This window comes from Giraffa tippelskirchi, chromosome 13, assembly GCF_054371585.1.
Source record: "Giraffa tippelskirchi isolate mGirTip1 chromosome 13, T2T-mGirTip1v1.2.pri, whole genome shotgun sequence".
Classification (NCBI taxonomy): Eukaryota; Metazoa; Chordata; class Mammalia; order Artiodactyla; family Giraffidae; genus Giraffa; species Giraffa tippelskirchi.
The window spans coordinates 38,645,534-38,668,411 of record NC_137287.1 but is presented as its reverse complement, the minus strand read 5'-3'; the positions used below and the strand labels follow the sequence as shown (position 1 = coordinate 38,668,411).

General features: G+C 52.8%; 2 protein-coding genes and 6 non-coding genes across 8 annotated transcripts; 5 read left to right on the top strand and 3 right to left on the bottom strand.

Moving 5' to 3' along the window:
• Positions 1-171: 171 nt before the first annotated feature.
• Positions 172-1,149, top strand: LOC145530923 (uncharacterized). Its single transcript, XM_081552270.1, has 4 exons — positions 172-446; positions 526-666; positions 755-904; positions 1,066-1,149. The coding sequence occupies exons 1-4, from the start codon at positions 372-374 to the stop codon at positions 1,147-1,149; spliced, it is 450 nt and encodes a 149-aa protein (XP_081408396.1). The 5' UTR covers positions 172-371.
• On the top strand, positions 1,097-5,578 carry LOC145531760 (putative caspase-16). Its single transcript, XM_081555142.1, has 8 exons — positions 1,097-1,154; positions 2,037-2,147; positions 2,281-2,448; positions 3,011-3,233; positions 3,553-3,673; positions 4,067-4,137; positions 4,632-4,735; positions 5,313-5,578. The coding sequence occupies exons 1-8, from the start codon at positions 1,149-1,151 to the stop codon at positions 5,424-5,426; spliced, it is 918 nt and encodes a 305-aa protein (XP_081411268.1). The 5' UTR covers positions 1,097-1,148; the 3' UTR covers positions 5,427-5,578.
• A 562-nt stretch (positions 5,579-6,140) lies between these two features.
• TRNAR-CCG (transfer RNA arginine (anticodon CCG)) lies at positions 6,141-6,213 on the top strand. The gene has a single exon. It is a non-coding gene; the product is annotated as a tRNA-Arg (tRNA).
• Positions 6,214-8,542: 2,329 nt separating this feature from the next.
• TRNAR-CCU (transfer RNA arginine (anticodon CCU)) lies at positions 8,543-8,615 on the top strand. The gene has a single exon. It is a non-coding gene; the product is annotated as a tRNA-Arg (tRNA).
• A 5,758-nt stretch (positions 8,616-14,373) lies between these two features.
• On the bottom strand, positions 14,374-14,446 carry TRNAK-CUU (transfer RNA lysine (anticodon CUU)). The gene has a single exon. It is a non-coding gene; the product is annotated as a tRNA-Lys (tRNA).
• Positions 14,447-15,261: 815 nt separating this feature from the next.
• On the top strand, positions 15,262-15,333 carry TRNAP-UGG (transfer RNA proline (anticodon UGG)). The gene has a single exon. It is a non-coding gene; the product is annotated as a tRNA-Pro (tRNA).
• Positions 15,334-18,759: 3,426 nt separating this feature from the next.
• TRNAK-CUU (transfer RNA lysine (anticodon CUU)) lies at positions 18,760-18,832 on the bottom strand. Its single transcript has one exon. It is a non-coding gene; the product is annotated as a tRNA-Lys (tRNA).
• Positions 18,833-21,776: 2,944 nt separating this feature from the next.
• On the bottom strand, positions 21,777-21,848 carry TRNAP-AGG (transfer RNA proline (anticodon AGG)). The gene has a single exon. It is a non-coding gene; the product is annotated as a tRNA-Pro (tRNA).
• Positions 21,849-22,878: the final 1,030 nt, after the last annotated feature.

The window sequence follows — 22,878 nt, the reverse complement described above, 5'->3', positions numbered from 1 at the left end:
GCCCTGAATTAGTGAGTAGGGGTAGTGGGTGGCAGGGCCAGGGCATGAATTTTTTCGGTGCTGGTGGCAGCTCAGAAGGGAGACATTGGAGTGTAAGGAGATCAGATAGCAGGTGAGCCAGAAGCTAAGAATAGACTGGGCACAGGCGCCTGGTGCAGGTGGGGGTGTGTTAGTGCCAGGCAGGAAGTAGCCCATGGGAGCCAGGGAGCCGAGCAGGGCCTGGGGGTGTCTAGGACCCAGGGTTCCAGGGCAGGGGGCAGAGTCTGGTTCCGCTCATAAACAGAGCTGATGGGCTAAGACTCAGAGGCCAAGCCTTGGGACCCAGAGCATTGGCACTAGAGCTGTTCGAAGGAAGCCCCCAGGTCGCCCCCATGGCTTTCTTGGTGGCTGGGACCCTGCAGGTGGCCTTGCAGGTGTCTGATGCTTGGGAGAGCCTGGGAAGAAAGGTAGGCGCTGTCGGGCCTAGCCCATCGCTGGCTCCCAGTTGAGCCCCACCCTATCCCAACTCTGGCCTTGCCTCCCCAGGGTAAGTACAGCGTGAAGGGTCCAAGGGTGGCCCTGGCCCTCTGCAACCCTGAGGTGTCAGCTTCTACAGTCGCTCTCCTGGAGGGTGTGTTCCAGACTCTGGGCTTTGAGAGCTGCTGGAGGCAGGAGGCCTCCATCCAGGTGAGCCCTCACCTGTCCCCTCCCACCTCTGCCCTCAGCCCCACCTGGGGCCTCCCTGGACTCAGGCCGGCACTCACTCCTGCCCCAGGGCTTCTGTGGGGAGCTGACGAGGTTCCGTGAGCAGTTGGATGCCCACGGGGGGCCCGGTGGGCTGTGCTTTTGTGGCTTTGGTGGCCCCCCGCCGGCAGCTGAGGCAGTCACAGCAGCTAGTCCAGGAGCTGAGCCGCTGCAAGGCCCTGTGGGGCTGCCCCAAGGTCTTCCTGCTGCTCTCCAGTGCTCCTGGGGGTGAGTCGGCCGGCTGGGGCCCCCAGGTGGGGAGCCAGACGGAGTGGTGGTGGGGGTGGGCAGGAGGGCCGAGACCCTCCCTCCAGGCCCATGTGCTGCTGCTTCTCCACCCAGCTGTCCCCAAGCCTGGGGCCTTCCTCGCCAGCCTGGGCGAGCTCTGCGGCTGCCGTCCTCACTGGTCACTGCTACAGCTGCTAATGGAGGTGAAGGCCCAGGAGGGGCATCCCGGGAGGGGGGACGATGGCTAGGATGTGTTCTCTAGGGGGTCAGAGAAACCAGGGGACCCAGAGGGAGGGCCACCAGGTACTGGGGAGGCCGTGACCCTGGCCCAGGCCCGATCTCATCCCTACCTGAACCCATTACCCCCATTCATGGCAGAGTAAGGCTTGTTGTCTACATGTGGGCGTCAGCTCTAAGCCTCACCTCCCACCCGCACCCATGCCTGTCCTCACAACCCACTGAGGGCACCCCAGGTTTTCCAGCATCTGCTCAGCTCTGTGCCTTTGCCCAAGGTGCTCGCTCTGCTTGGCGTCCACCCCCCCATCCCAGCCTAGCACAGATCCTCTAGGCATCGGCTGTGCCCCTCGTCACCCATGGGCAGATGCTTGAATTCCCATCCACCCCAGTTCACACTCACCTGGCCATGATGGTTCCATCAGACTTGTGGGTCCCTGGGGATCAGGTCTGGTCTTGAGACCCAAAGTTCTCTCTGGGCAGCGGGTGGTCGGTGGCTGACCCCAGAGGTGAGGGTGGGCCCCAGCTCTGCTCTACAGTTCTTCCTAGGTGGGATCCTTCCCGGATGGGCCCTGACCCGCTCTGGGACCACCCCACCTCTGTGCTGGCCCGGGGAGCAGTGTGGCTAATGGCTCAGCCACTGTCTCCCTGAGGCCATCCACATCCTGGAATTCTGTGACCCTGAGCTCGACTAGGACCTCCCTCAGGCCTTCCTTTTCTTTCGTGTCTCCTCCTCCCTCCATTCTGGCAGGGGATCCCAAAGAGCCTGGCCAAGCTGTTACCTGGAGCCATGGTCCCCCCCATAACCGCACCCCCACAGAGCGGCCGCCTGAAGAGTCCTCTGCCCCTAGGTCTTCTCCAGGACAGCTGAAGAGTCCCCAGGGGCTGCCTACTGCCCAGTGCTTCGGAGCTCCTTGTGGGGGACACTGTGCCTAGGGAACGTGGAGCCCTGGGGGCCCGAGGTGAGGGGGCAGGGCAGGGGTCCAACCATGTGGCAGCAGTTTTGAGTGGGATGGAGGCGCGGGGAGACCTGGGCGGGGGGAAGGAGCCGGGAGGTCCTCCAACTGCGTTGAATCCACTTAGCCCTGTCTGTAGCCAGAGCCCAGCCCCAGCACTCGGTATGACCTGTCCGGGGCCAGGGCCGCCCTCCTCCTGGCTGTGACCCAGGGCTGGCCGGGGACCCAGCACGATGTGGAGGCACTGGTTGGCCTGTGCCAGGCCCTGGGTTTCGAGACCACCCTGAGGACAGACCCTACAGCCCAGGTGAGGGGAAGCCCAGAACTTCTAGAGGTGCTCTGAGGGAAGGGTACCCCCCACCGGGACCCTGGGGACTCTCTCCTGGGCCTCTTACCAATCATGGGCAGGAAACCCACCCCCATCCTTCCTGTTGCATGCCTCTATGCGAACCCACTTCCCTGCCCCTGGAAGTCCAGTCTCCTGGGCCCCTGCCACCTCCCACGCTGGCCCCTGCTCAAGGCTCTAGCTGGACCCCTAGGCTTTTCCTGGGAGGGTCTCTGGTTCCTTCCCAGACAGCTGTCGGCTCACTGCTCTCCCCTCACGGCTCTTAACTTTTTGGTGCAACTTCTCCGTGGCGATCGGAGAACCAGCTGCAGGAAGCTGGACCCACATCACCTCCAATGAGGCCGTGCCGGGCTTTGCAGCAGGGGGGTTGGTTAGAAAAGGGTCTTGCTCCCCCCGAGCCTGAGGCTGGCAGGAGGTGGGAGGTAGTGTGGGCAGAGGGCTACAGAAACCACCCAGAGGTGGGGACACCGGGTACTAGGGAGGATGTGACACTGGCTCAGGCCCAATCTCATCCCCCCCGCAGGCTTTCCAGGAGGAGATGGCCCAGTTCCGGAAGCGGCTGGATGCCCACAGGGGCCCCGTGAGCTGTGCCCTTGTGGCCCTCATGGCCCACGGGGGGCCTCAGGGGCAGCTCCTGGGGGCTGACGGGCAAGAGGGGCAGCTGGAGGCACTGGTGCAGGAGCTGAGCCGCTGCGGGGCACTGCAGGACCACCCCAAGATCTTCCTGCTTCGGGCTTGCCGTGGGGGTGAGCAGGCCCCGGGCCCACCCTAGAGGCTGCCTCCTGCTGCCCTACTCTCCTCATCCTGCGCTCAGCCTCCCAGAACTTGCTATTCACCTCCTCCAGAAAGCCTGAGCACTGCCCTTCTCCTGCCCGCCTCCCAGCCTCTCCTAGAAGTCACATCCATGAACCTGAACCTTCACCCTCAGCATGTGTCATTCAGTGCTCTGAGTCTTTCCAGCCTGGTAGGCTGGCCCAGAAGCTCTGGGGGTTGAGGGCTAGAGCCCTGGAAGCACCCTGGGGTGTCTTCTGAGTGAACGGACCTGACTGTCCCCTCTGTCCCCAGGGCACAGGGATGCAGGCGTGGGACCTGCAGCTCTCCCCTGGCTCAGACGCTGGCTGCGGGCACCACCAGCCACCCCCTCCCAGGCCGATGTCCTCCACATCTGTGCTGATGTGCAAGGTGGGTCTGCCTACCTGAGGGCTTGCGTAGGGCTGGTGTGGAAGCTGCAGGGAGGGCATTTCTGGGGCTCTGAGCTGGGATCCTGCTGCCACCTCCCTCCTCTCTTTGCCAAGAGCACAGGAAGGGAAACCTTCCTAAAGGGCAAGGACCTTTGAAAATCGAGAGTTTCTTCCCCCACTTGAGCCTGAAACAACCCTGGAGACAGGAAGGGAAAATAGCTCTTCTCAGGTCACACAGCTGGTAAGTGGCAGGGCTGAGATTTGAAACCAGATCTGTTTTTCCTGCCCTGCACTCTTTCTACTGCCTTGTGTGCCCTTGAGCCAGACTTGAGGAGGCCCTTGGGGCAGGTGGAGTCCTAGGATGCTGGGTAAAAGGCGTTGGTCCCTCTTTCAGACAGCTCTTCCAGGGGCCCCACTCCAGGGAGCCCAAACCAAGCAGACGTGCTGATGGTCTATGCAGCCGCTGAAGGTAAGGTCATCACGAAATCCAGTTACACAGAGCCCAACCTCCTGGCCAGAGATCTGAAGTGGCTTTAGGGACATCTGGGGCTTGGCTGTTGGGGTGCAGCCGCATTGCAGTTAAGCCATCTCCCTTCCATATTTATTATTTGTGACAATAGTAACATGGAGAGCACAAACTGAGGGCTGGCTCTGCTAAGCACTCGACTTGACTCCTCTCCTCTAGGTTGTAAGGTCCATGAGGGCAGGATAGTTCTGTCTGCCTCAGGGCCTGGCACATAGTAGGTTCACAGTAAATGTTTCTTGAACATTGAATCTATGGTATATTCACTCCACAAACATTGAGCAACAACTTAATCCAGAAGCAAGAAGGTGCTGCTCCTACCTCAAGCCCTGGGGTCCTGTGTGCTTGCCCCCACTTCCTCTGACAGTAGGCCCCTGGGGACTGGAAGGCAACTGGGAGGGGACCAAGTCTGACCTTCTGGCCCTGGTCCCCTGGCCTAGGCTGTGTAGCCTATCGAGATGAGAAGGGCTCAGACTTTATCCAGACGCTGGTGGAAGTCCTCAGAGCTGACCCCAGGGCAGACCTCCTGGAGCTGATGACTGAGGTGAGTTGGGGGCTGGGGGGTGGCCTGGAGAGAGGGGCTTGATTCAACCTTCTTCTCAGCTCCGGTGTTCTGATCACCTCCTATCATCCTTTTGCTGAGGGAGGAATTCCTTTGCCCTCAGAAACATGAGATGGTTGAACACACAACACCTGACACTAGACAGAGACATGGCCAGCAGTTATTAGCCACATATCCTCACATGCAGGCCACTCAGGGTTGCCCTGGGGAGCACAGAGAAGCAGCAGGGGCTGTAGACACAGGCCTTGTAGACACAGGACGTGGGGTACTTGTTGGAATAATTTCACAGGTTGGCAGGGAACTGAAGCCCTTCAGGATGAGAACGGGGGTGGAGGGCATCTGGTCTGGTTGGTGGGAGAACTAGCCACGAGGAGGGCCTTCCCTGCTGGGTGGGGGGGCACATCTGACAAGAGCAGGGGAAACCGAGGGGGCCTGTGAGTCCCAGAGATGTCAAGGCAGCACTTGAAACTTCAGGCCTCACAATACACTGGGTGCCAGGCTGGGCGCAGGCGTGGGGAAACTGGCCGTCCCGGGCACAGGCTGAGTGTGGTCCACACAGGTCAATCGGCAGGTGTGTGAGCTGGACGTTCTGGGTCCTGATTGTGATGAGCTCTGCAAGGCCTGTCTGGAGATCCGCAGCTCCCTGAGGCGCCGGCTCTGCCTGCGGATCTGACCGCTCCCGCGGCCACCCAGGGGTGCTGACGGGGGAGGGGGCACACAGCAGCCCCACCAGTGACCCCGTCCACCCCTCGGTTTCCTCACCTAAAAACGGCGCGATAGCACAGGAGGCTCGGCTGGCATGGAATAAACGTGGTGATCGCTGGACACGTGAATAGCGCCCGCACGCAGGGAACTAGGACAATAAGCGAAATGATGTATGGAGCGCCAGGCACTTCGGAGGCTGGGCCCACTGGGGGAGGAAGGGGCGCCTCCGAGACTAAGAAACCCCTACGTGGGCTAGGCGGTGCTGGATGTCCTGAGAAGGGGCAGCCCAGGGTCCACAGCACCCCCACCCCACCTGCACCGCACGCTGGGGCCGCGGACGCGGTTGGATGGCAGGTTTAGTGGTGCTGCGATAGGGGAAGCAAAGGGGCTGCGGGAGCGGCGGGCAGCCCCGCACCAGCGTGGGCCTGGGGCTTGCGGGAGAAGAGATCAGGAGCCCTCGGGACAGGAGGGGCTTGGGCAGCTTCACGCGGGCTCGAACTCTGAGTTGTACGGCCACTTCAGCGGTGTTCAGTGGTGCTGCTCAGCTGCGGGGTCAGAGCCCGGCTCATGGGGAACCCCGGGGTCAGGGAGCCCGACCAGCGTGTGCATGCGCACTGGGGACAGCACTGCGCAGGCGCTAGCAAAAGCTTTATGAGGAAAGCTGAGAGACTACCTTGCGCAAGGCCGCGTGGCCTAATGGATAAGGCGTCTGATTCCGGATCAGAAGATTGAGGGTTCGAGTCCCTTCGTGGTCGTTGCAGGGTTCAGTTTTCCTGCTTAGATTAAAATTTTTCCGTGTCTCCCAACTGCTCCTTACGCAAGCCTAGGACCCTTGGGCAGTCAGCCATACCCACTCCTGCCCCTCGGATGCATCCCTGTAGCTAAGGAGCTCGGGACCCCAGGGTGAACCCTTGGGCTCTGTGGAGAGACCTACGCTGATCAGACCCGGGCCGACTTCTTGACCCTGGAACCCCGGCCACGAGTACCAGGAGCCCAGGGGCGACTGGCTGCATGAATATAGTTCAGATGACTAGAACTACGACAGATGAGGGGTTGGACTTTTGCGGGGTGGCCCACCCTCAAGGGGTCAGGGGCATTTAAAAATATAAAAGATTATTGTGATGAAAAAGTTTTGGAAATAGATAGTAATGATGATGGTTGCGCAATACTGTAAATGTAACTGATGCCACTAAAAAGTACACTAAAAATGGTCAAAATGGCAAATTTAATGTTATGCATATATTTAAACACTAAAAAATGTTTTAAAATTATAATAGATTATTTCGATTTCTTAGAGAAGGCAATGGCAACCCACTCCAGTACTCTTGCCTGGAAAATCCCATGGATGGAGGAGCCTGGTAGGCTGCAGTCCATGGGATCGCTACGACTGAGTGACTTCCCTTTCACTTTTCACTTTCATGCATTGGAGAAGGAAATGGCAACCCACTCCAGTATTTTTGCCTGGAGAATCCCAGGGACGGGGGAGCCTGGTGGGCTCCTGTCTATGGGGTCGCACAGAGTCGGACACGACTGAGCGACTTAGCAGCAGCAGCAGCAGTCTTTAATAAATAATTACTGAAATAAGTTGTTGGAATCTATTTCCAGCTAGAATGGGAAACTGTCAGCATTTCACAATTTTCAAATTTTAGTGCGATTATTCACCTACTGTTTAACAGAAATAATAAAATGAATATTAAGAAAAAAAAAAAATAAAATTATAATAGATTATTTCGATTTCTTGCAGTGAATATACCCTTAAATGATTAATGTGAATGTATATTTAAATTTTAAATGTAAAGAATATGCCCAGGATTGAGCCATCATTTTACCCAGAAAAAATTACTCTCCCTGCGGAACCAAGTTCTCGCCAAGGAATTTCTGGCTAAGTGGAATGACTAAGGCGATGGGACCTTCTCCCCTCAGGGAAGACGCTGGGAGAATGGCAGCTGATCCTGTACCCCAATGGAGGGCGCAGGTACTCTTGAGGTCATGGGGAGTGTCACTGTCTCCTTTATCAGTCTCGTGATGTTTCAATGGTTTGCTAAGGACTCATAAATGAAAAGAAGAGAAGTTTCACTAAGATAAACATTTTAATTATTTCCCTCACTTTTACTGAGATGTAATTGACATATAGCAGTGTATAAGTTTAAGGTGAACAACATAATGATTCAATTTACATACATCACAATTATTATCACAATCATGGTTTAGTGACTATCCATCATCCTTGTGATGAGAACTCGGGATTTACTCTCTTAACTCTAAAGATGAGCTCTTCTAACACAGCAGTGTTAATTGTCTTTAGTATGTTGTACACTGCATCTTTAGTACTTCCTTATAGCTGAAAGTTTTTATCTTTTGACTACCTTCATCTAATTCCGCTCGCGCCTCCCCCGACCCCACTTCTGGTAAGCACAATGACAAATATCTTCGAGAGGGGACAGAATACCCATCTTCTGATAGGAGAGTAAACGCCAGGTTCTGTGATATTACAGTTTCACACTCTACACACTGAGCTAGCTGGGCATATACAGAGCCATCACGGAGGGTTCTTAGGACAAAGACCTAAGACCACTGGGCTCTGCTAAAAACCGCCTAGACTTGGTACTAGGAAACACTCTCGGTCTAAGAGGCAACGTGGGGAGGAGAATGAAGGTCGTGACAGACGCTTTTCCCAAGCTCCCGGCTGTTCCCTCTCTCCCCTTCGCGCCCACATTTTGCCTAGCGAACTCCTTGTTGATGCTAGTTCTCACGGGACGTATATTCTCCTGAAAGAAGAGGGAAAGAGCTCGTCCGGGATTTGATTGCCCAGACCTTCTGCACCCTAGGCGAGGACAGTGTCCCAGTCAAGACAGCGGAGCTAACTGCTACCCTAGGTCTTTGAGCAGCTTCCTTCGCGCATGCGCAGTCTCTCTGGGGGTCCCGGGATGCTCGGGGGCGGGCGGGATCTGAGTGGATGCACCGGTCGCATACGGTTGTCAGGAAGACCAAAATAAGGCCAAGCTGGAGCCAGGACGCTGTACGGAACCGCGAGGGAGGTGACAGAGAGACTGGTCTAAGACTGTCGAACAAGAGCTTTCATCAGCCCCGGTGGCCTAATGGATAAGGCATTGGCCTCCTAAGCCAGGGATTGTGGGTTCGAGTCCCACCCGGGGTACAAAGAGGTGTATTTTAAACCTTCCAGAGGAGGGGGGGAAAAGTTAAATGAAGCCGGGTGTCTAAGGTGTCTACTTACCCGAGTGGGAAATTTAGGGCCCCAGGGGGTTACTCAGCCAGCCGTCAGTCACCCTGAACTGAAGTCGAGTGAGGTTTTATTTTCCCATAAAGACATGCACGTTTTCAAATGTCAGAGGAGTGCTTGCATTCTTTACGTTATTTTAACAACTGTCCACTCTACTTGATATAGAAATAATTATTCATTTTTCTAGATGTATTAATTGTATTGTGGTTACTTCTATTTTTTAAAAGTCTTTATTTTTTATAAACACAACCAGTTATTTAGAAATTAAATTATGTGACAGCCAATGTGCTTTAAAATAGTGGGCTGGGTAGTGACTACAGTTAATAGTATTATACTGTATACATGAAATTTGCTAAGAGAGATCTTAAGCGTTTTTATCACACACATCAGGTAACATGTGAGGTGATGGATGTGTTAATTAACTTCACTGTGGTAAATATTTTACAGTGTAAATGTATATATAAAACTGCCGGAGTCCTGCTCCAGCTGGTCCAGGGGTACCCAAGGGATGAATGGCGTCGGCGAAAAGAAAGAAAGGAAAGAAAGACACAGAGTCTTTTGAAGGTTCAGAGATGAAGATTTTTTATTGCTCTAAGTTTCTACTTATATAGCACATGTTTTAGGTCAGTAACCTTTGTAATGATTCTTTTGCAATATTTTCCTATTCAGATGATTTATCTCTTGATTTTAAGATGTAAATGTTCTTTCCTGGTCTTTTGTTACATTTCGGTTACATTTTTACCCCGAAACCTATTCTTATTTTACTAAAAACATGATCCATGATGTCATAAATCATATTGTTCTATCTACTTCAGCGAACACAGCGTCTTGCTTCAGGGAATAAGCACTATAGCGGGGTCTAAGGTCAAGAATCTTTCATAGTACAGCCATTGTCTGTGCGGGTCTGTTTACCATCTACCCACATATCACAAGACTATTTGTGGCAAAAACAAATCTTGTACAGTCTACCCTGAAACCACCTGCAATATGACTGACATATTTCCTTTTGTCTGTGTTCAGGTTCTGGGGGGGCACAAATATCTCTAGCGTCCCAATCTTTATGAGAAAAGGCAATTGGCTTAGTTTCTGTAATTTTTCTTAATACATGATCCAAGTTTTCAGTCATCAATAATAATCTCCTCATGAGGCCAAATCACAATAGGCTTAGGGCTTGTTTTTTAAATGAACATGGCCTTACTCCCCGGCTGAGTGTTAGGGACCCATCAGCCAGGGGCCTCAGTAGGTTTAATCATTTGGGGAATATTTCTTTGGGACAGAGGATCATTTTTCTTTCCCCTAAACTCTCGTGAAATCACTATAGAAGCCCCTTTGAATCCTGCCAACAAGGAAAGAAACACAGCTAGCCACAACAAAGGCATAGAAACAGGAAGGAGTGAAGGTTCCAATCCTGGAGAGAAACTGCTTTGCAGTTTCTTCTTGAGTGGTGCTGTGACTTTGTCATCCGGCAGTAGATCCAGAATGGCTCCCAACATCAAACCATCATTGTAAACCTTCAATATACATCATTTTTATTTGTCAGTTATATCTCAGTAAAGCTGGAAAAAAAGATAATGGACTGGATTGAGGTATACACAAAACAAGTTTTTCTACGAGGTGATAATGTCTTAACTGAGCACATTATACTATTTTTCTCTGCTTTAGTTCTTGCTTGAAATAGTCCATAATGAAATTTTCTCCTTTTTTAATCCATGCAATCTATGCCTTCATTCTCAAGGTAAAAATCTCCCAAATTTCACGGCATGGTGAAGAGTAAAATTAGAAACCTCTTCTACTACATACCCACAGAGGAGATGATCGCTGAGGCTTTGTCATATATATATCCGCAGAGATATTACTTTGTTGTCAAAGGTCCGTATAGTCAAAGCTGTGGTTTTTCCAGTAGTCACATATGGATGTGAGAGTTGGACCATAAGGAAAGCTGAGCACTGAAGAATTGATGCTTTTGAACTGTGGTGTTGGAGAAGACTCTTGAGAGTCCCTTGGACTGCAAGGAGATCAAACCAGTCCATCCAAAAGGAAATCAGTCCTGAATATTCATTGGAAGGACTGATGCTGAAGCTGAAGCTGCAATACTTCGGCCACCTGATATGAAGAACTAACTCATTGGAAAAGACCCTGATGCTGGGAAAGATTGAAGGCAGGAGGAGAAGGGGACGACAGAGGATGAGATGGTTGGATGGCATCACCAACTTGATGGACATGAGTTTGAGCAAGCTCCAGGAGATGATGATAGATAGGGAAGCCTGGCGTGCTGCAGTCCATGGGGTCGCTAAGTGTTGGACACGACTGAGTGGCTGAACTGAATTGATATATCTCATGGGCTTCCCCAGTGACTCAGTGGTAAAGAATCCATCTGCAATGCAGAAGCTGCAGGAAATTCGGGTTCAATCCCTGGGTTGGGAAGATCCCTTGGAGACGGGAATGGTAACCCACTCCAGTATTCTTGCCTGGAGAATCCCATGGCAGTCCATTGCATCACAAAGTCCATAGGGTCACAAAGAGTCGTACATAACTGAAGCAACCATGAATGAGACTCTTCTGATCCTCCATCTCTGGGCTTACTTCTCCTACTTTCCCAGGCACCTGGGGTCCTGTCATCCCTTCTCAAATCAGGAACTTCATCTCAATGCAGCATCTCCCACCATCATATGTGGCCTGCAGAGAACAGTGACCATAGAGCGATCCAAGCTGCCAATGTTTCCCTCACTGATGTCTCTCCCTGCCTTATGGAAGGGAGTGTCCTTGGGGCCCTCTCAGTGGGGTTGGTGGGTGTGCTCATTACATAGGACAGACTCACTGCGGCATTTCTATCTTACAGAGTCTCTGAGTTCCTTTCTTTACATGATGCCAGGGACATTCTTGAATCTTAATCCCCTTAAACATAGGCCACCACTGAGTTCAGTGCTTAGCCAACCAACCAAGAAACATTCAGCTGCATGAATAACATTTAAACACAGGCTTTAGCCACTTCTTTGCAGTCAGCCTGCTCCCATGTTTCGGGAGTGTATTATCCTCTGTCATATAATAAAAGATATGTCTGCTAAAAAAAATTAAGAAATAAACACAGGCTTTCTGGGAAGTGCACCCAGAGCAATAACTTCACTAGATCCAAAAATCACATCCCATCCTCTTTATTCTAACATCCTCGACCCATTCCCACACACATTCCCTAGTTTTCTGCTGGCATAAATGAGCAAAATTTGTGATTCTTTTGGCATATGAATGAGTTCCTCCCAGGCCAGCCTTTGTACTTGCTCCTGCAGCATGCTGATCTAACTGTAGTTATGGAACAACCAGCGTTAGAGGGTAACAAGCTGACTGGTGTGGGCTTTGAGGAGAACTCTCCTCCCCTTGCAAGACAACCGCTCCAGGTGAGATTATCATGGGCTATTAAAACATGGGAAGGCTACTCTCCCCAGATAACTGAGAGTAGTCTGCTTTCACTGGCAAGGGAAACTCCAAGTGACTCAGGGGTTCAGGATCTCAACTTGGTCCAAGAAGACCTAAAATTCCCCAGGCTTTGGCTCCACTCCTTTGTAATCAACACCATTTCTTTCACAGAAAACATCTCTCGAGGCTGTGAACTCAACTTACGTTGTCATCCTGCAATATACATCATGCAGTTATGTGTTTGATTTTCAGCAATGTCAGCCTTGCAGCTATATGATTATTTTATGGCTGACAGAAAATATCCCTGGATCTCTGGGCATGACTTAGGCTGAAAGTTTAAAGACCTGATCTTGTCATTTTCTTTCTTCAAACCAACAGGCTCACCCAGAGGAGTCCCTCCCATGTCGCAGTCCTTGTGGTCACCTTTACTGCCGCACAGTCAAGTGCAGCAACCACGTGGTCCCCCAGGGCACCTGCTTCTGTCAGCGCTTCATCATAATCAACCAAGTGATAGGCAGCTTGATCATGGTGCTGCTGCATGTCAGGAGTTACCAGTATCCCATTTCCCACTGGCAAGGAGCTCAACTCCAAATTCATTACCGAACCAGGATCCAGGCAGTAGTCAATAAACCCATTTGTTGGTGGTGGGAGGGTGGGAGTAATGGGAAGAGGTGTTACAAGGATACAAAGTTTTAATTATAAGATGAATAAGTTGTGGAGATCTAATGTACACCATGGCATCTATAGTTAATAATACCCTATTGTATACCTGAAATTGTTAAATGTAGACCTTAAGTGTTCTCAACACACACGCACATACACAAAAGGTAATTTTGTGAAGTGGTGGGTGTCTGGCTTGACATGTCTTAGTTCCCCACAATGTTCATGAGCTGAACACACACCCTACAACTCCCATCCCTCACTTTGTCTTTAAAAACCTTTCCCTGAAAGCCATCTCTGGAGTTTGAACCTTCTGAGCACTAGCTGCCTGGACTTCTTGCTCAGGGTCTGCAATAAACTCCTTCACCATGACTCAGCATCAATAGATTGGCGTTACTGCACAAGGCTGAGCCGACTCAAGTTAGGCTCCATAACAATCTCATTCTTAGAGTGTTTCCAACTATTTTAGGACACATTTCCTAGAAAAGCTGAGACAGGGATTTTTGTGTAATTGGTTCACTAAGAGAACCCTCTGAGGGGGCATCTGTAAGGGAGAGGAGGACACAGGATAGACAAGTGCGCTAGTTCTTAAATTTCTCTCTCTGGCTTCATTGTGGGAGCCAGTTCTTTACAATCAATCATAATCTCTCCCTAACTTCCCCCAGAAAAACAGACTATAACAGAACTCTGATGAGTACAGTCGGGTCCCTCTCTTTTGGATGAGTAGGGTGCCCCAATCCAGCCACCAAGAGAGACGTGACCTGGCAGGCACCTCCCCAAGCCCTCTCCTGCCCCCCTCTTACTCCCACCTTGGAACCTGGATCCCCAGATGACCCAACATTGTGAGAGCCTCAGGAGTGGCATCGCTAAATTTTCTGGCTCCCCTGTCTCACCCTCAGAAAGGAACTCACATTTCCCTCACTGCTGCTTCTTGGGGAGCGGGGGACCTCACCTCTATCTGAGGTATCCCACGACTTCCAGCTTGCTTTCTACTTTAGAAAGGGGAGAGGGGCTGGGACAGGAATGGATGATCAGATGAGGGGCTCCCTTCCCTGCTCATCTCTCCCCAGGAGGGAGGAAAGCCGCAACAGATGCAGGTGGGGACACACAGAGTGGGAGGAGGCGAGCCTCAAGGCCAGAGTTAGCTGAAAATCCATCTCCAAGTCTCCTCTTGTTGCTGTCGTTCAGTATGTAGAACTGAGACTGATCTCATAAGAAGTGAGTTCGAATCCTAGTTTGGGCAACAATTCTTGGCCTTGCCGGAATCTCAGGAATTTCAAGAAAATTCCTAGAGGAAGATCCTGCGTGTGGTAACTAAGACCTACGGCAGCCAAATAAATAAATAAATAAATATATTTTTTAAAGTTCCTAGAAAAGGATCACTCTGTGTGCTGAAACTGCGTAAGTTTCAGCTTTTAAATTCGAGAACACGTATAATGAAACAAAACCAAGACACTCTGCTGAGACTCAGTGTGCCAGTCTCCCCGGTCTAGAACCTACGAACTTAGAAAGAAGCCCCGTGGGAAGAGCATTAGTTTATATACACCTTGTCGCTGTCTAAAATCCTTTTGGTTTAGCTATAAAGCTCCATGGGCAAAAGCAGCGCCCAACGTGGGGCTCGAACCCACGACCCTGAGATTAAGAGTCTCATGCTCTACCGACTGAGCTAGCCGGGCTGACAGGAGCTGGGGAGCTACAATTCTCCTAAACTTTGTTGAACGTTAAACTGGTAGGAACGAGCTCTGAATCCCGCGCACACCGCCTCCCTTCGTTAGGGCGTGGGAGGTGCCGGGTTCCAGTCATGGACGATTTTTAATTTCCAAACTCTCAGCCCCTTTCAGGAGAGGTAGCATTAAGCCGATCCGGAAGGCTTGATGGCCTCGCCGCCGGGACAAGCCGGGAGACCTTCCTTCCCCGGAGCGGGGAGGGGGCGGTGTAGGCCCCTTGCTCGTGCAAAAATTTGGAGCAGCTGCCCTTCGGGGAGAAGTGAGCACCACCCCCAGTTCTGACCCCTACATCAGGTTCCAGATCCGTGAGGGTTTCCTGCGGCCGAGCCCAGACCAGGAGGGACCCGAAGAAGCTCGAGGGTCACCCGGGACCGGCCGGTTGGGAGGTGGCCGAGTCTCATTCTCATTGTGTCCCATGTTGGGTGAAATTTCTGTCCTGGGATCCACCATGAGAGACCACATTCGCCCGGCCGCACGGTCTCTCCCCCCTCCTCCTTGTCACCTGCCCCCTCCTCTAGCTGCTGCGGACTGGGTGGCCCTCGCGGCCGGGGAGGGGGTTGTGGGGGGTCTGGCTCTGCCGCCCGGGGGCCCGAGGGCGCGGGAGCCCCCTCTCCCGGAGATTCCGGCAGCGCTGCTCCTCCTTTGCTCCTTCTCGAATGGAAACCGAAACCATACCCAGGATCTGGCTGCGAATTCTCAGACCGGGATCCGAGCACCGCGGTCTCAGGCCTCCAAGGACAGACACCAGGAGTTTTTGTATCACCGGCTCGTTGGTCTAGGGGTATGATTCTCGCTTTGGGTGCGAGAGGTCCCGGGTTCAAATCCCGGACGAGCCCACTTTTTTTCCCACCCAGTTTTCAATTTGAAGACTCCGGAACTCTGCGGAGTCCTGAGCGACAGAATCGTGGTCTCTGCTGGCCGCGAACCGATCGTCCGCGCTCGGTTCTGTTCTGCCAAGTGGCCATCACTGCGCTGGGGTCGCACGCAGGGGCGGCGGCCTCCTCGAGGTCTGGGCCTGGCGCTGGGGGAGGAGATCCAGATGGGTCAGTCTCGGCTCTCGGGGGACCAGCTCCGTGTGCCAGACGGTCACTGGACTGGGTGATGATGTAACTTGGTGCGTGTGTTTATACTTTGGGTAATAAACTCAAATTTTTATGACCCAAGTGAAGGACAAGCCCGCGTTTCAATATCTTTCCTATTTGAAGGGGCTGCCCAAAGGTTCTCCCACGACGCAGGGAGGGAAGGAAACGCAGAGGAAACTGCGCATGGGGCCGCAATAGACCGCCATTCTCCACGGGGGTTCAGGGGGCAGTGCTCCAGACACGGGGTCTCCTCTCCCCCTAGAAGAACCGCGGTGTTTTTATAGGCCAACAGATCCCAGCCACTGAGAAGATGGCTTATTACAGTTTCCAAGAGGAGGTGGCACGTCTCCGTGGGGGGAGCGGGGGCGGGGACTCACCAGCGTCGGAAGGAAGGAGAATAAAATGTAGGCAGGAGACTTTCTTGTGGTTTCAGGGAAGGTGGAACAGGTTAGGCAGGAAAGACAGGTTTAAATGGCTGGCTGAAGTAAGTTCAGTGGGCTCGGGGGTACAGGTGCTGTCCCTGGTTGTCTCTTTCCTGGCCTTGAGGTGATTCTGCAGGTGGATTGTGGCCCAGAGGGTGACAGTTTGATAAAACAGGTGGTCGTGGGCTGTGGACCCTGGATTGGTTGGTTTACGTTTGAAAAATGGCTGCTGACAGAGGAATTGTTTGCTGTCTCGAAGAATTGACCAGATCCGTGGATCTGGAAGATCCCCCGGAGTAGGAAATGGGAACGCACTTCAATATTCTTGCCTAGAAAATTTCCATGGACAGAGGAGCCTCGTGGGCTACAGTCCATGGGGTCGCAAAGAGTCCAACATAACTGAAAAACAGCACAATTGACCAGGCAGGAAGGTTCAAGAGGGAGGGGACATATACACTTATGGATGATTTACGTTGATGAATGGCAGAAACCAACATAACACTGTAAAGCAATTATCCTCCAATTAAAAATTCAAAAATAAATTTTAAAAATGTTAAAAAAAAAGAATTGACCAACCTTGGGAGGGGCCTTCGCTCCAGATTCAGTAAGGCTCCAGACATCTAAATAGCAGAATACAGAAAAGACATGGCTGATACAGAAAGGGACTGAGACTTTGGTTGGAATCTGAGGGCCCCCAGTCTAGGAGACTTTCTGATCCCAGGCCCAGAGTCGGGCCTCCCCAGGGTATTACGGCACAGAGCCCCTGCCAGGCGAGCTGCCACAGGGCCAGAGCTGCCCAGTACAAGCAGAGGGGGCAGGGTGCTGGTGAACCTCTTCTCTGATCTAATTGCCCCGGTTTCTCTGGTTAAGCCTGGAGTCTTGCATGCTCGGTGCCCCTTTCATGCCTCCTGACTCTTAAGTCCCCTAGTGAGTGCATTTCCTGAACAGAACCCCAGGTCCCATTTGGATGTCCAAGGAGGCCTTTCTGGCCTTGAGGCCTAGTGGGAATCAACCAGGGTAACCAGGCTCCCTGGCCAGCACTTTCTTCCCCTACAGACAGAACCTTTTAAGATTCCCATTCCTTGAAGGGAAACCACCACTGCCTCCACCAGCAGGTCCACTCCTCTTTGTGTCAGGGGTGCCCCTCCCTCCGAACTGCCTCAACCCCCTCCCCACTTGGGCACCCTAGGTCTGCTGTCCTCTACAGCGAGCCCTGAGTCTAGGTCCTGCCTGCAGCTGGGGTCTGACTGTCATCTGTCCAGGGAACAGGAAGTGGGCACTGCGGAGGAAGCTCCCTGTGGAGCTTTTTGGCATCAAATTTGGCATCAAATCCCCAAGGAGCCCTGTTTGCTTTTTCTGGTCACTTTAGGGCTGAAACAGAACCTCTGGCAGAGCAGGTGTGGGTCCTGGGCCTGTGAGAATGGATCATGGGGCAGGCGCAGTGGGTGGTGGACCCAGACCCGCTGGATGCGAGTGGCCAGAACAGGCCTGGGCACTGAGGTCAGGTGTCCGTGTGTGTTCAGTGGACAGGGAGGGACCGTGACCCAGGTCACACCAGTGGCAACAGCATCTTGGGGCATCTTTTCTGAGCAACTTCCTCCCTTATCCTTTTACTCCCTACTTAAACCCCCACTCATCGCCGGGGCCTCTTCCGGGCTGCGGTCTGCACTGGGATTGGAGTCTGGGACTCTGGAGGCGGTTCTCCGGGCTGGATCAGCTGTGAGATTGGCGACCCCTCAGCAGGCGTTTCCAGAGGGTGCTGGGGGAGCCAGGCTGTCCCGGAGGGATCTAGGAACCCGCGACGTCGAGGATGGGATCCAAACTCTGCTCCCAGCTTCACTCTGAAGCCCAGGCCTCAGCCCGGTGACAGAAGGCGACCTGGGGGCGCTCTGCTGAGCTGATCGCCTCAGTTTTCCTTGTACAGAGAAGGAGAGGGGAGGAGCCGAACCCTCCAAAACCTGCATTGGGACTCGCCAACTTGGAGCCGCAGCGTGGGGCAATGAGGAAAGTCCCATGTCCTCCCCACCCCCACCACCGTCCACGGAATCAAATCCTTCCACTCATGACACTCATGGGGAAAAGGGAACCATCCATGGGCGAGGAAACAGGGACAGTCCCGGACCAGGGAGGACAGAGCCACGTTGAGCTCAGCAGGAGGGGATGAAGCTCCCATTGTGTGGCTCATTGGTCTAGGGGTATGATTCTCACTTAGAGTGCGAGAGGTCCCGGGTTCAAATCCCGGACGAGCCCCTCTTTTAATAAAAGGCTGTGTCCTGGGGACACACTATTGTCACATTCACCAGATATAGATATTCCCACCTCAGCTGTCATCCTCATCCTTCCGAGCAGTGGTATGGGTAGAGAGAACATGGAACTCAGTTCTCCCCTGACTCCCAAGGAGCATCCTAGTGTAAGTTGAGCTTTTTATGACCATGGACAGGTTGTCCTGCAGATGCAGAGATAATAGTAGCTGGCTCACTCACTCCCCTAAATAAACCAAAGGGAAAACTGTGGTGGGTGGGTTTGGTCTACAAGCCAGGTTCAAAGCTTTAATGGACCGATTTCTAGGGTTCCTTTGGTTAAAGAAGTTGAGGAATCTGGTGAGTTAGCGGATCCACTGTAAGGAATGGACACTTTGGGCTAATGAGAACTTGGGCAGGGTAACACGGTGCAAAGTCACAGGCTGTGTGACTTCACCTTTGGTGCATTTTGTTCCTCAGCAGAAGGCAGGAATTGCTTAGAGATCCTGTCAAAAAGACACCCAACGTGGGGCTCAAACCCACGACCCTGAGATTAAGGGTCTCATGCTCTACCGACTGAGCTAGCCGGGACCATATAGCTGGGAGGCTACAGCCAAGCTTTGGAACTTGACTGGCTGTGGATCACCCCAAATGACTGGGTAGAGTACGTCCCTGGGTCAGCAGGGATGTGGAGTCCTCTCAGGGCCTTCTGTGTGTTTAGACTCCCCAGAATTCTCCCCATCCCCAGCAGGAGAGCAGCCTTGCAGGGGCGGGGGAGTGGGGGGAAGTGGGAAGGGTGGGGGAGTGGGAGAAAATGGGGGGAGTCAGGGAAAGTGGGGGAAGTCAAGGGGAGTAGGGGGACTGGGATAGAGTGGGGGACATGTGGGGTGAGATGCCACACTGACAAAGGGACAGACAGACAGATGCTCAGTAGCCGCCAGAAGCCCTGCAACGGGGACAGAACTGAGGGTGGACCTGCACATGCTGATCCCGATACTCCCAGAGGGGACCGACCAAAATCGGGCAATGACAAGGGACCAACCACTGTATTTGCACAAACAAACCCGTGAACTGAAAAGAATTGTTAGACATGCTGGATTCTACTGGGTTCTATGTTCACATAACACCATCCATGCTTCCTGTGCATTACCTAAAATAAACTTTTTTTATTTAAAGTTTTATTTTGCCCCAACCCTTCTTGGTCTGTCCTTTGGGTGATCTTGAACTGTTGGAACCTGGGACCTGGTGGTGGATTGCTGGAAGGGGTTGGAGACCCCGGGGTGCCCACTGGGGCACCTACCCTGCTCACTCCTGTTTCAGCCAGTCTCCCAGGATTCAGAATCAGAAGTGAGGTGGCCCTGGAGGAAGAAAGCGGATCCTTGCCCCGCACTTGTGAGACCTGGGTAGGTTGAGGATGAGGCCATCCTGCCACATCCCTCTCCCAGGTTGCCTCTCTAGAGCAGAAAGCAACTTCAGATATACAGTGGACTGTGAGTGAGGGCAGAGGTTATCTGCTCCTCCCCTACCCCAAATTCTGGAGACAGGGTGCCTCAGAGAATCTTCTGAGGATCCCCTGAGATTTCAGATTCCACCAGTCCCCATGTGCAGAGCTGGCCTGCATCCTGAAACCAGCCAGCCGAATGCAAAGGGAGGTTAGGAGGCAGCAGGAGCCTGCAGGCACTGAGCACCATAGAATACTGTGGGGCCATCCTTAATGTTTTTGTATGTGCACATGGCATTAGATTATTTTAAAACAGAAGACTTTATTTGTAGAGTTAAAGCAAAAAACTTTTATGGGTGAAACAATGTTGTACACAGGCTTCAAATATACACAGAAATAGGGGAGGCTCTGGTGTGGGGGGTGAGGGGTTATGTGATTCTGCTCCATTTTTTTTTCAAAACTTTAAAAGTAAGGTTTATTTTGAAAACTTTATTCTTTGATCAAAGAATGGAGAGGTGCAAGTACATCCTCTTCTAAAAAACTTTATTTATGTTTTTTAAATCCACTGGAAACTTTCAACGATTTCTTTTCTCTTTTTCTTTTTTTAGTTACTATTTCTTCTAACACTGTTTAGCCCCATCTTTCTCCTCTCTTCTGTCTTCAAGACTCCAATATTATATATTTTGTTAAAGCCCCACAAAGCCTTGAGGCTCTGTTACTTGGTTTATTTTTTTAAGTTTATTTTCTCCGTTCTTCAGATTGAGTAACATCTATTGTTCTATCTTCAACTGATTCTTCTGTCCTGTTGATCCTGCCATTGCCTGTTAATTACGTTTTTTATTTTGATTATTGTATGTTTCGGTTCTAAGCTTCTCAGTTGGTTATTCTTTATCGATTTTATTTATTTGAGACTTTCACTTTTTAAATTTGTTTTAAGTGGCTTGTAATTGCTCTCTGAAGCATTTTTACGATGGCTACTTAACCACTTTTACCCTCCTTGGCCGATGGTTCCAACATCTGAATCAGCTTCTCTTGATTGCCATTTCTCCTTCAAGTTGACATTTTTCTGGTTCTCAGTTTGATCAGTGATTTTCAATTGTATCTTGGACAGTTTCGGTATTATGTTGAGACTCTAGATCTCATTTAAATCTGGGTTAGCAGCCTTCTCTGACAAGGCACCCTCCGGTAGGGAAAGAGGGGGCCACCTGTTGCTGTCTGGTGAGGGCAATTCCCACAAGATGGGACCTGCTAGGTCCCACACTGCTGGGCTGGGGTGAGAGTTCATACTGTTCACTAGGCTTCCGCCGATGGCCCCTGGCAGGAGGCAGGAGGCAGGAGGCAGGAGGGGCGCCTCCTACTGCTCCCCGCGTGGACAAAGAGAAGGTTGGGGGGAACGTTAATGTCCATCATTAGAAGCTGGATTAAAGCAGGGCGGGGAAGCGGGGGACGCTGCTACTAGGTGCTGGGCCAACGGCCCTGACGTTTCAGATCCCAGGAGGGGAAAGGCGAGGTGAGTAGACACTTCGGCCGAAGTTAAGGGGTTCATTTCCTCAGGTGGATGCTCGGGGCAGTCCTGCCCAGCCTCCCTACTATCTCCTTTCACCCCGTGGGAAGGGGGTGGTGGTCCAGGGGGGCTCCCCGACCCCGCACCGGTCATTAGCAACAGCAGCAGCACAGCCTGGCTGCCAGAGCTTCGCCCTCCCGGAAGGCACCCGGGGGCCTTCCCAGACCCGGGCCAGGAGGAAGCGTGGCTCTTCACCGCGGGGCAGCGTTGGCGCGGCGCGCTCCCTGGCGGCCAGGCGGGGAAAACTACCTGCGAGTGCCGCGTGGCACAGGGACGGGAGCAGGGTTAGGTGTCCCAGGCGGGAGCTGTGGCCTCCAGCTGTGCCTGGGGATCTCTCTTCATAATTCCCACCCGCTAAGCTATTTAATGTGGAGCCCAAATTCAGGACTCAGATTCTGGACCTCTAGCCCTTCCGCTCAGACTAGCAGGCTGAGTGGATGGGGAGGGCGGGTGATGGTACATCAGACCACACTTGGTGTCCACAGGAGGCCCTGGAATAGGTACACTGGGAGTTCTGGGGATAAAAAGTTGGGCTCGTCCGGGATTTGAACCCGGGACCTCTCGCACCCTAAGCGAGAATCATACCCCTAGACCAACGAGCCACAGTTACCTTTTTCTTGCCCATTCCATGTTATCATCACATCACTTCCCTGTCCAGCCTCAGGGCCACGGCTCCCCCCTTCCCAGCCGCTTCACAAAGGACTCCTGTAAGTTCAGTTCTCTGCCGTCTAGAAGAGGAGAGCGCAGTGTCGCCGCCCCTGTGCCCACCAGGTCCCGGAGCCTGACACTCTGTGCATCCGGGACTCCATTCTGCTTCCCCTAGTCCTGCCTCGACTGGCGACGCCAGGCCACCATCACTGAGGCCTCCACCGCAGAGGAACCTGAGGGTCCTTTCCTCTCTCTACAACCAAAGCCTGGGGACTGGGGACAGAGCTGGAGCCGCGGTGCTCGGATTCCTCTGGTCGCGACGAGGCCACGAGCGACACAGCTGTCACTCTTCTCCATGGAAGAGAATTATATTCAGAGAAATGTGGGTCTCATGAGGCTTAGGGGCCAGGGGCACCGCTCACCCCAGAGGAGCAACTAACGTGGCCTGGGCATTTCCCCAGGCCCTCCCACAGGAGCCTCCATCCCTGAGCTGGTGGCCTTGTCCACAGGTCACCCACCACCACCACCATCCCCGGCCCCCTACTCTGGAGGCTCTGCCCTCTTCAGAGCTCGGCAGAGGGCCCACTCTTCCCTGTACACCCAAGCCCAGGCCCTAAAACGTTCAGAAGAGCTCAGGGCTAGATTCTGCTGGGACTTGTCGGACCTGAGATACCACCCTTGTGTGTTCCTGTTGACCCTGCGACCTCAGTGACCCTCCTCCCCACTGTGCATTCTGACTCATCCCACAGACTCCATGCACCAGGCCCTGTGCTGAGAACTCTGCAGGGACCAGTTCTGAGGACACCAGCCCCAGTGGGAGAGGCCATGACCTTTGAGCGGAGACACACACACCTGGAATGGCAAGGAGGCTGGTTCAAGTGCTGACCCAGGGGCGGAGAGAGGAGGGGGAGACATGGGACAGAGCAGAGGGGGTGGGGTTGACTGGAGTGGGTGCTGGAAGAGGGGCTGATGCAGGGTCCGAGG

Coding starts and splice junctions, on each gene's coding strand:
- LOC145531760 (XM_081555142.1), top strand. Junction 2,449..3,010: donor GGACAGACCCTACAGCCCAG/GTGAGGGGAAGC, acceptor TCCCCCCCGCAG/GCTTTCCAGGAGGAGATGGC. Junction 3,674..4,066: donor TGTGCTGATGTGCAAGGTGG/GTCTGCCTACCT, acceptor TCTTTCAGACAG/CTCTTCCAGGGGCCCCACTC.
- LOC145530923 (XM_081552270.1), top strand. CDS start 372: ATGGCTTTCTTGGTGGCTGGGACCCTGCAGGTGGCCTTGCAGGTGTCT. Junction 447..525: donor GGGAGAGCCTGGGAAGAAAG/GTAGGCGCTGTC, acceptor TTGCCTCCCCAG/GGTAAGTACAGCGTGAAGGG. Junction 667..754: donor GGCAGGAGGCCTCCATCCAG/GTGAGCCCTCAC, acceptor CTCCTGCCCCAG/GGCTTCTGTGGGGAGCTGAC.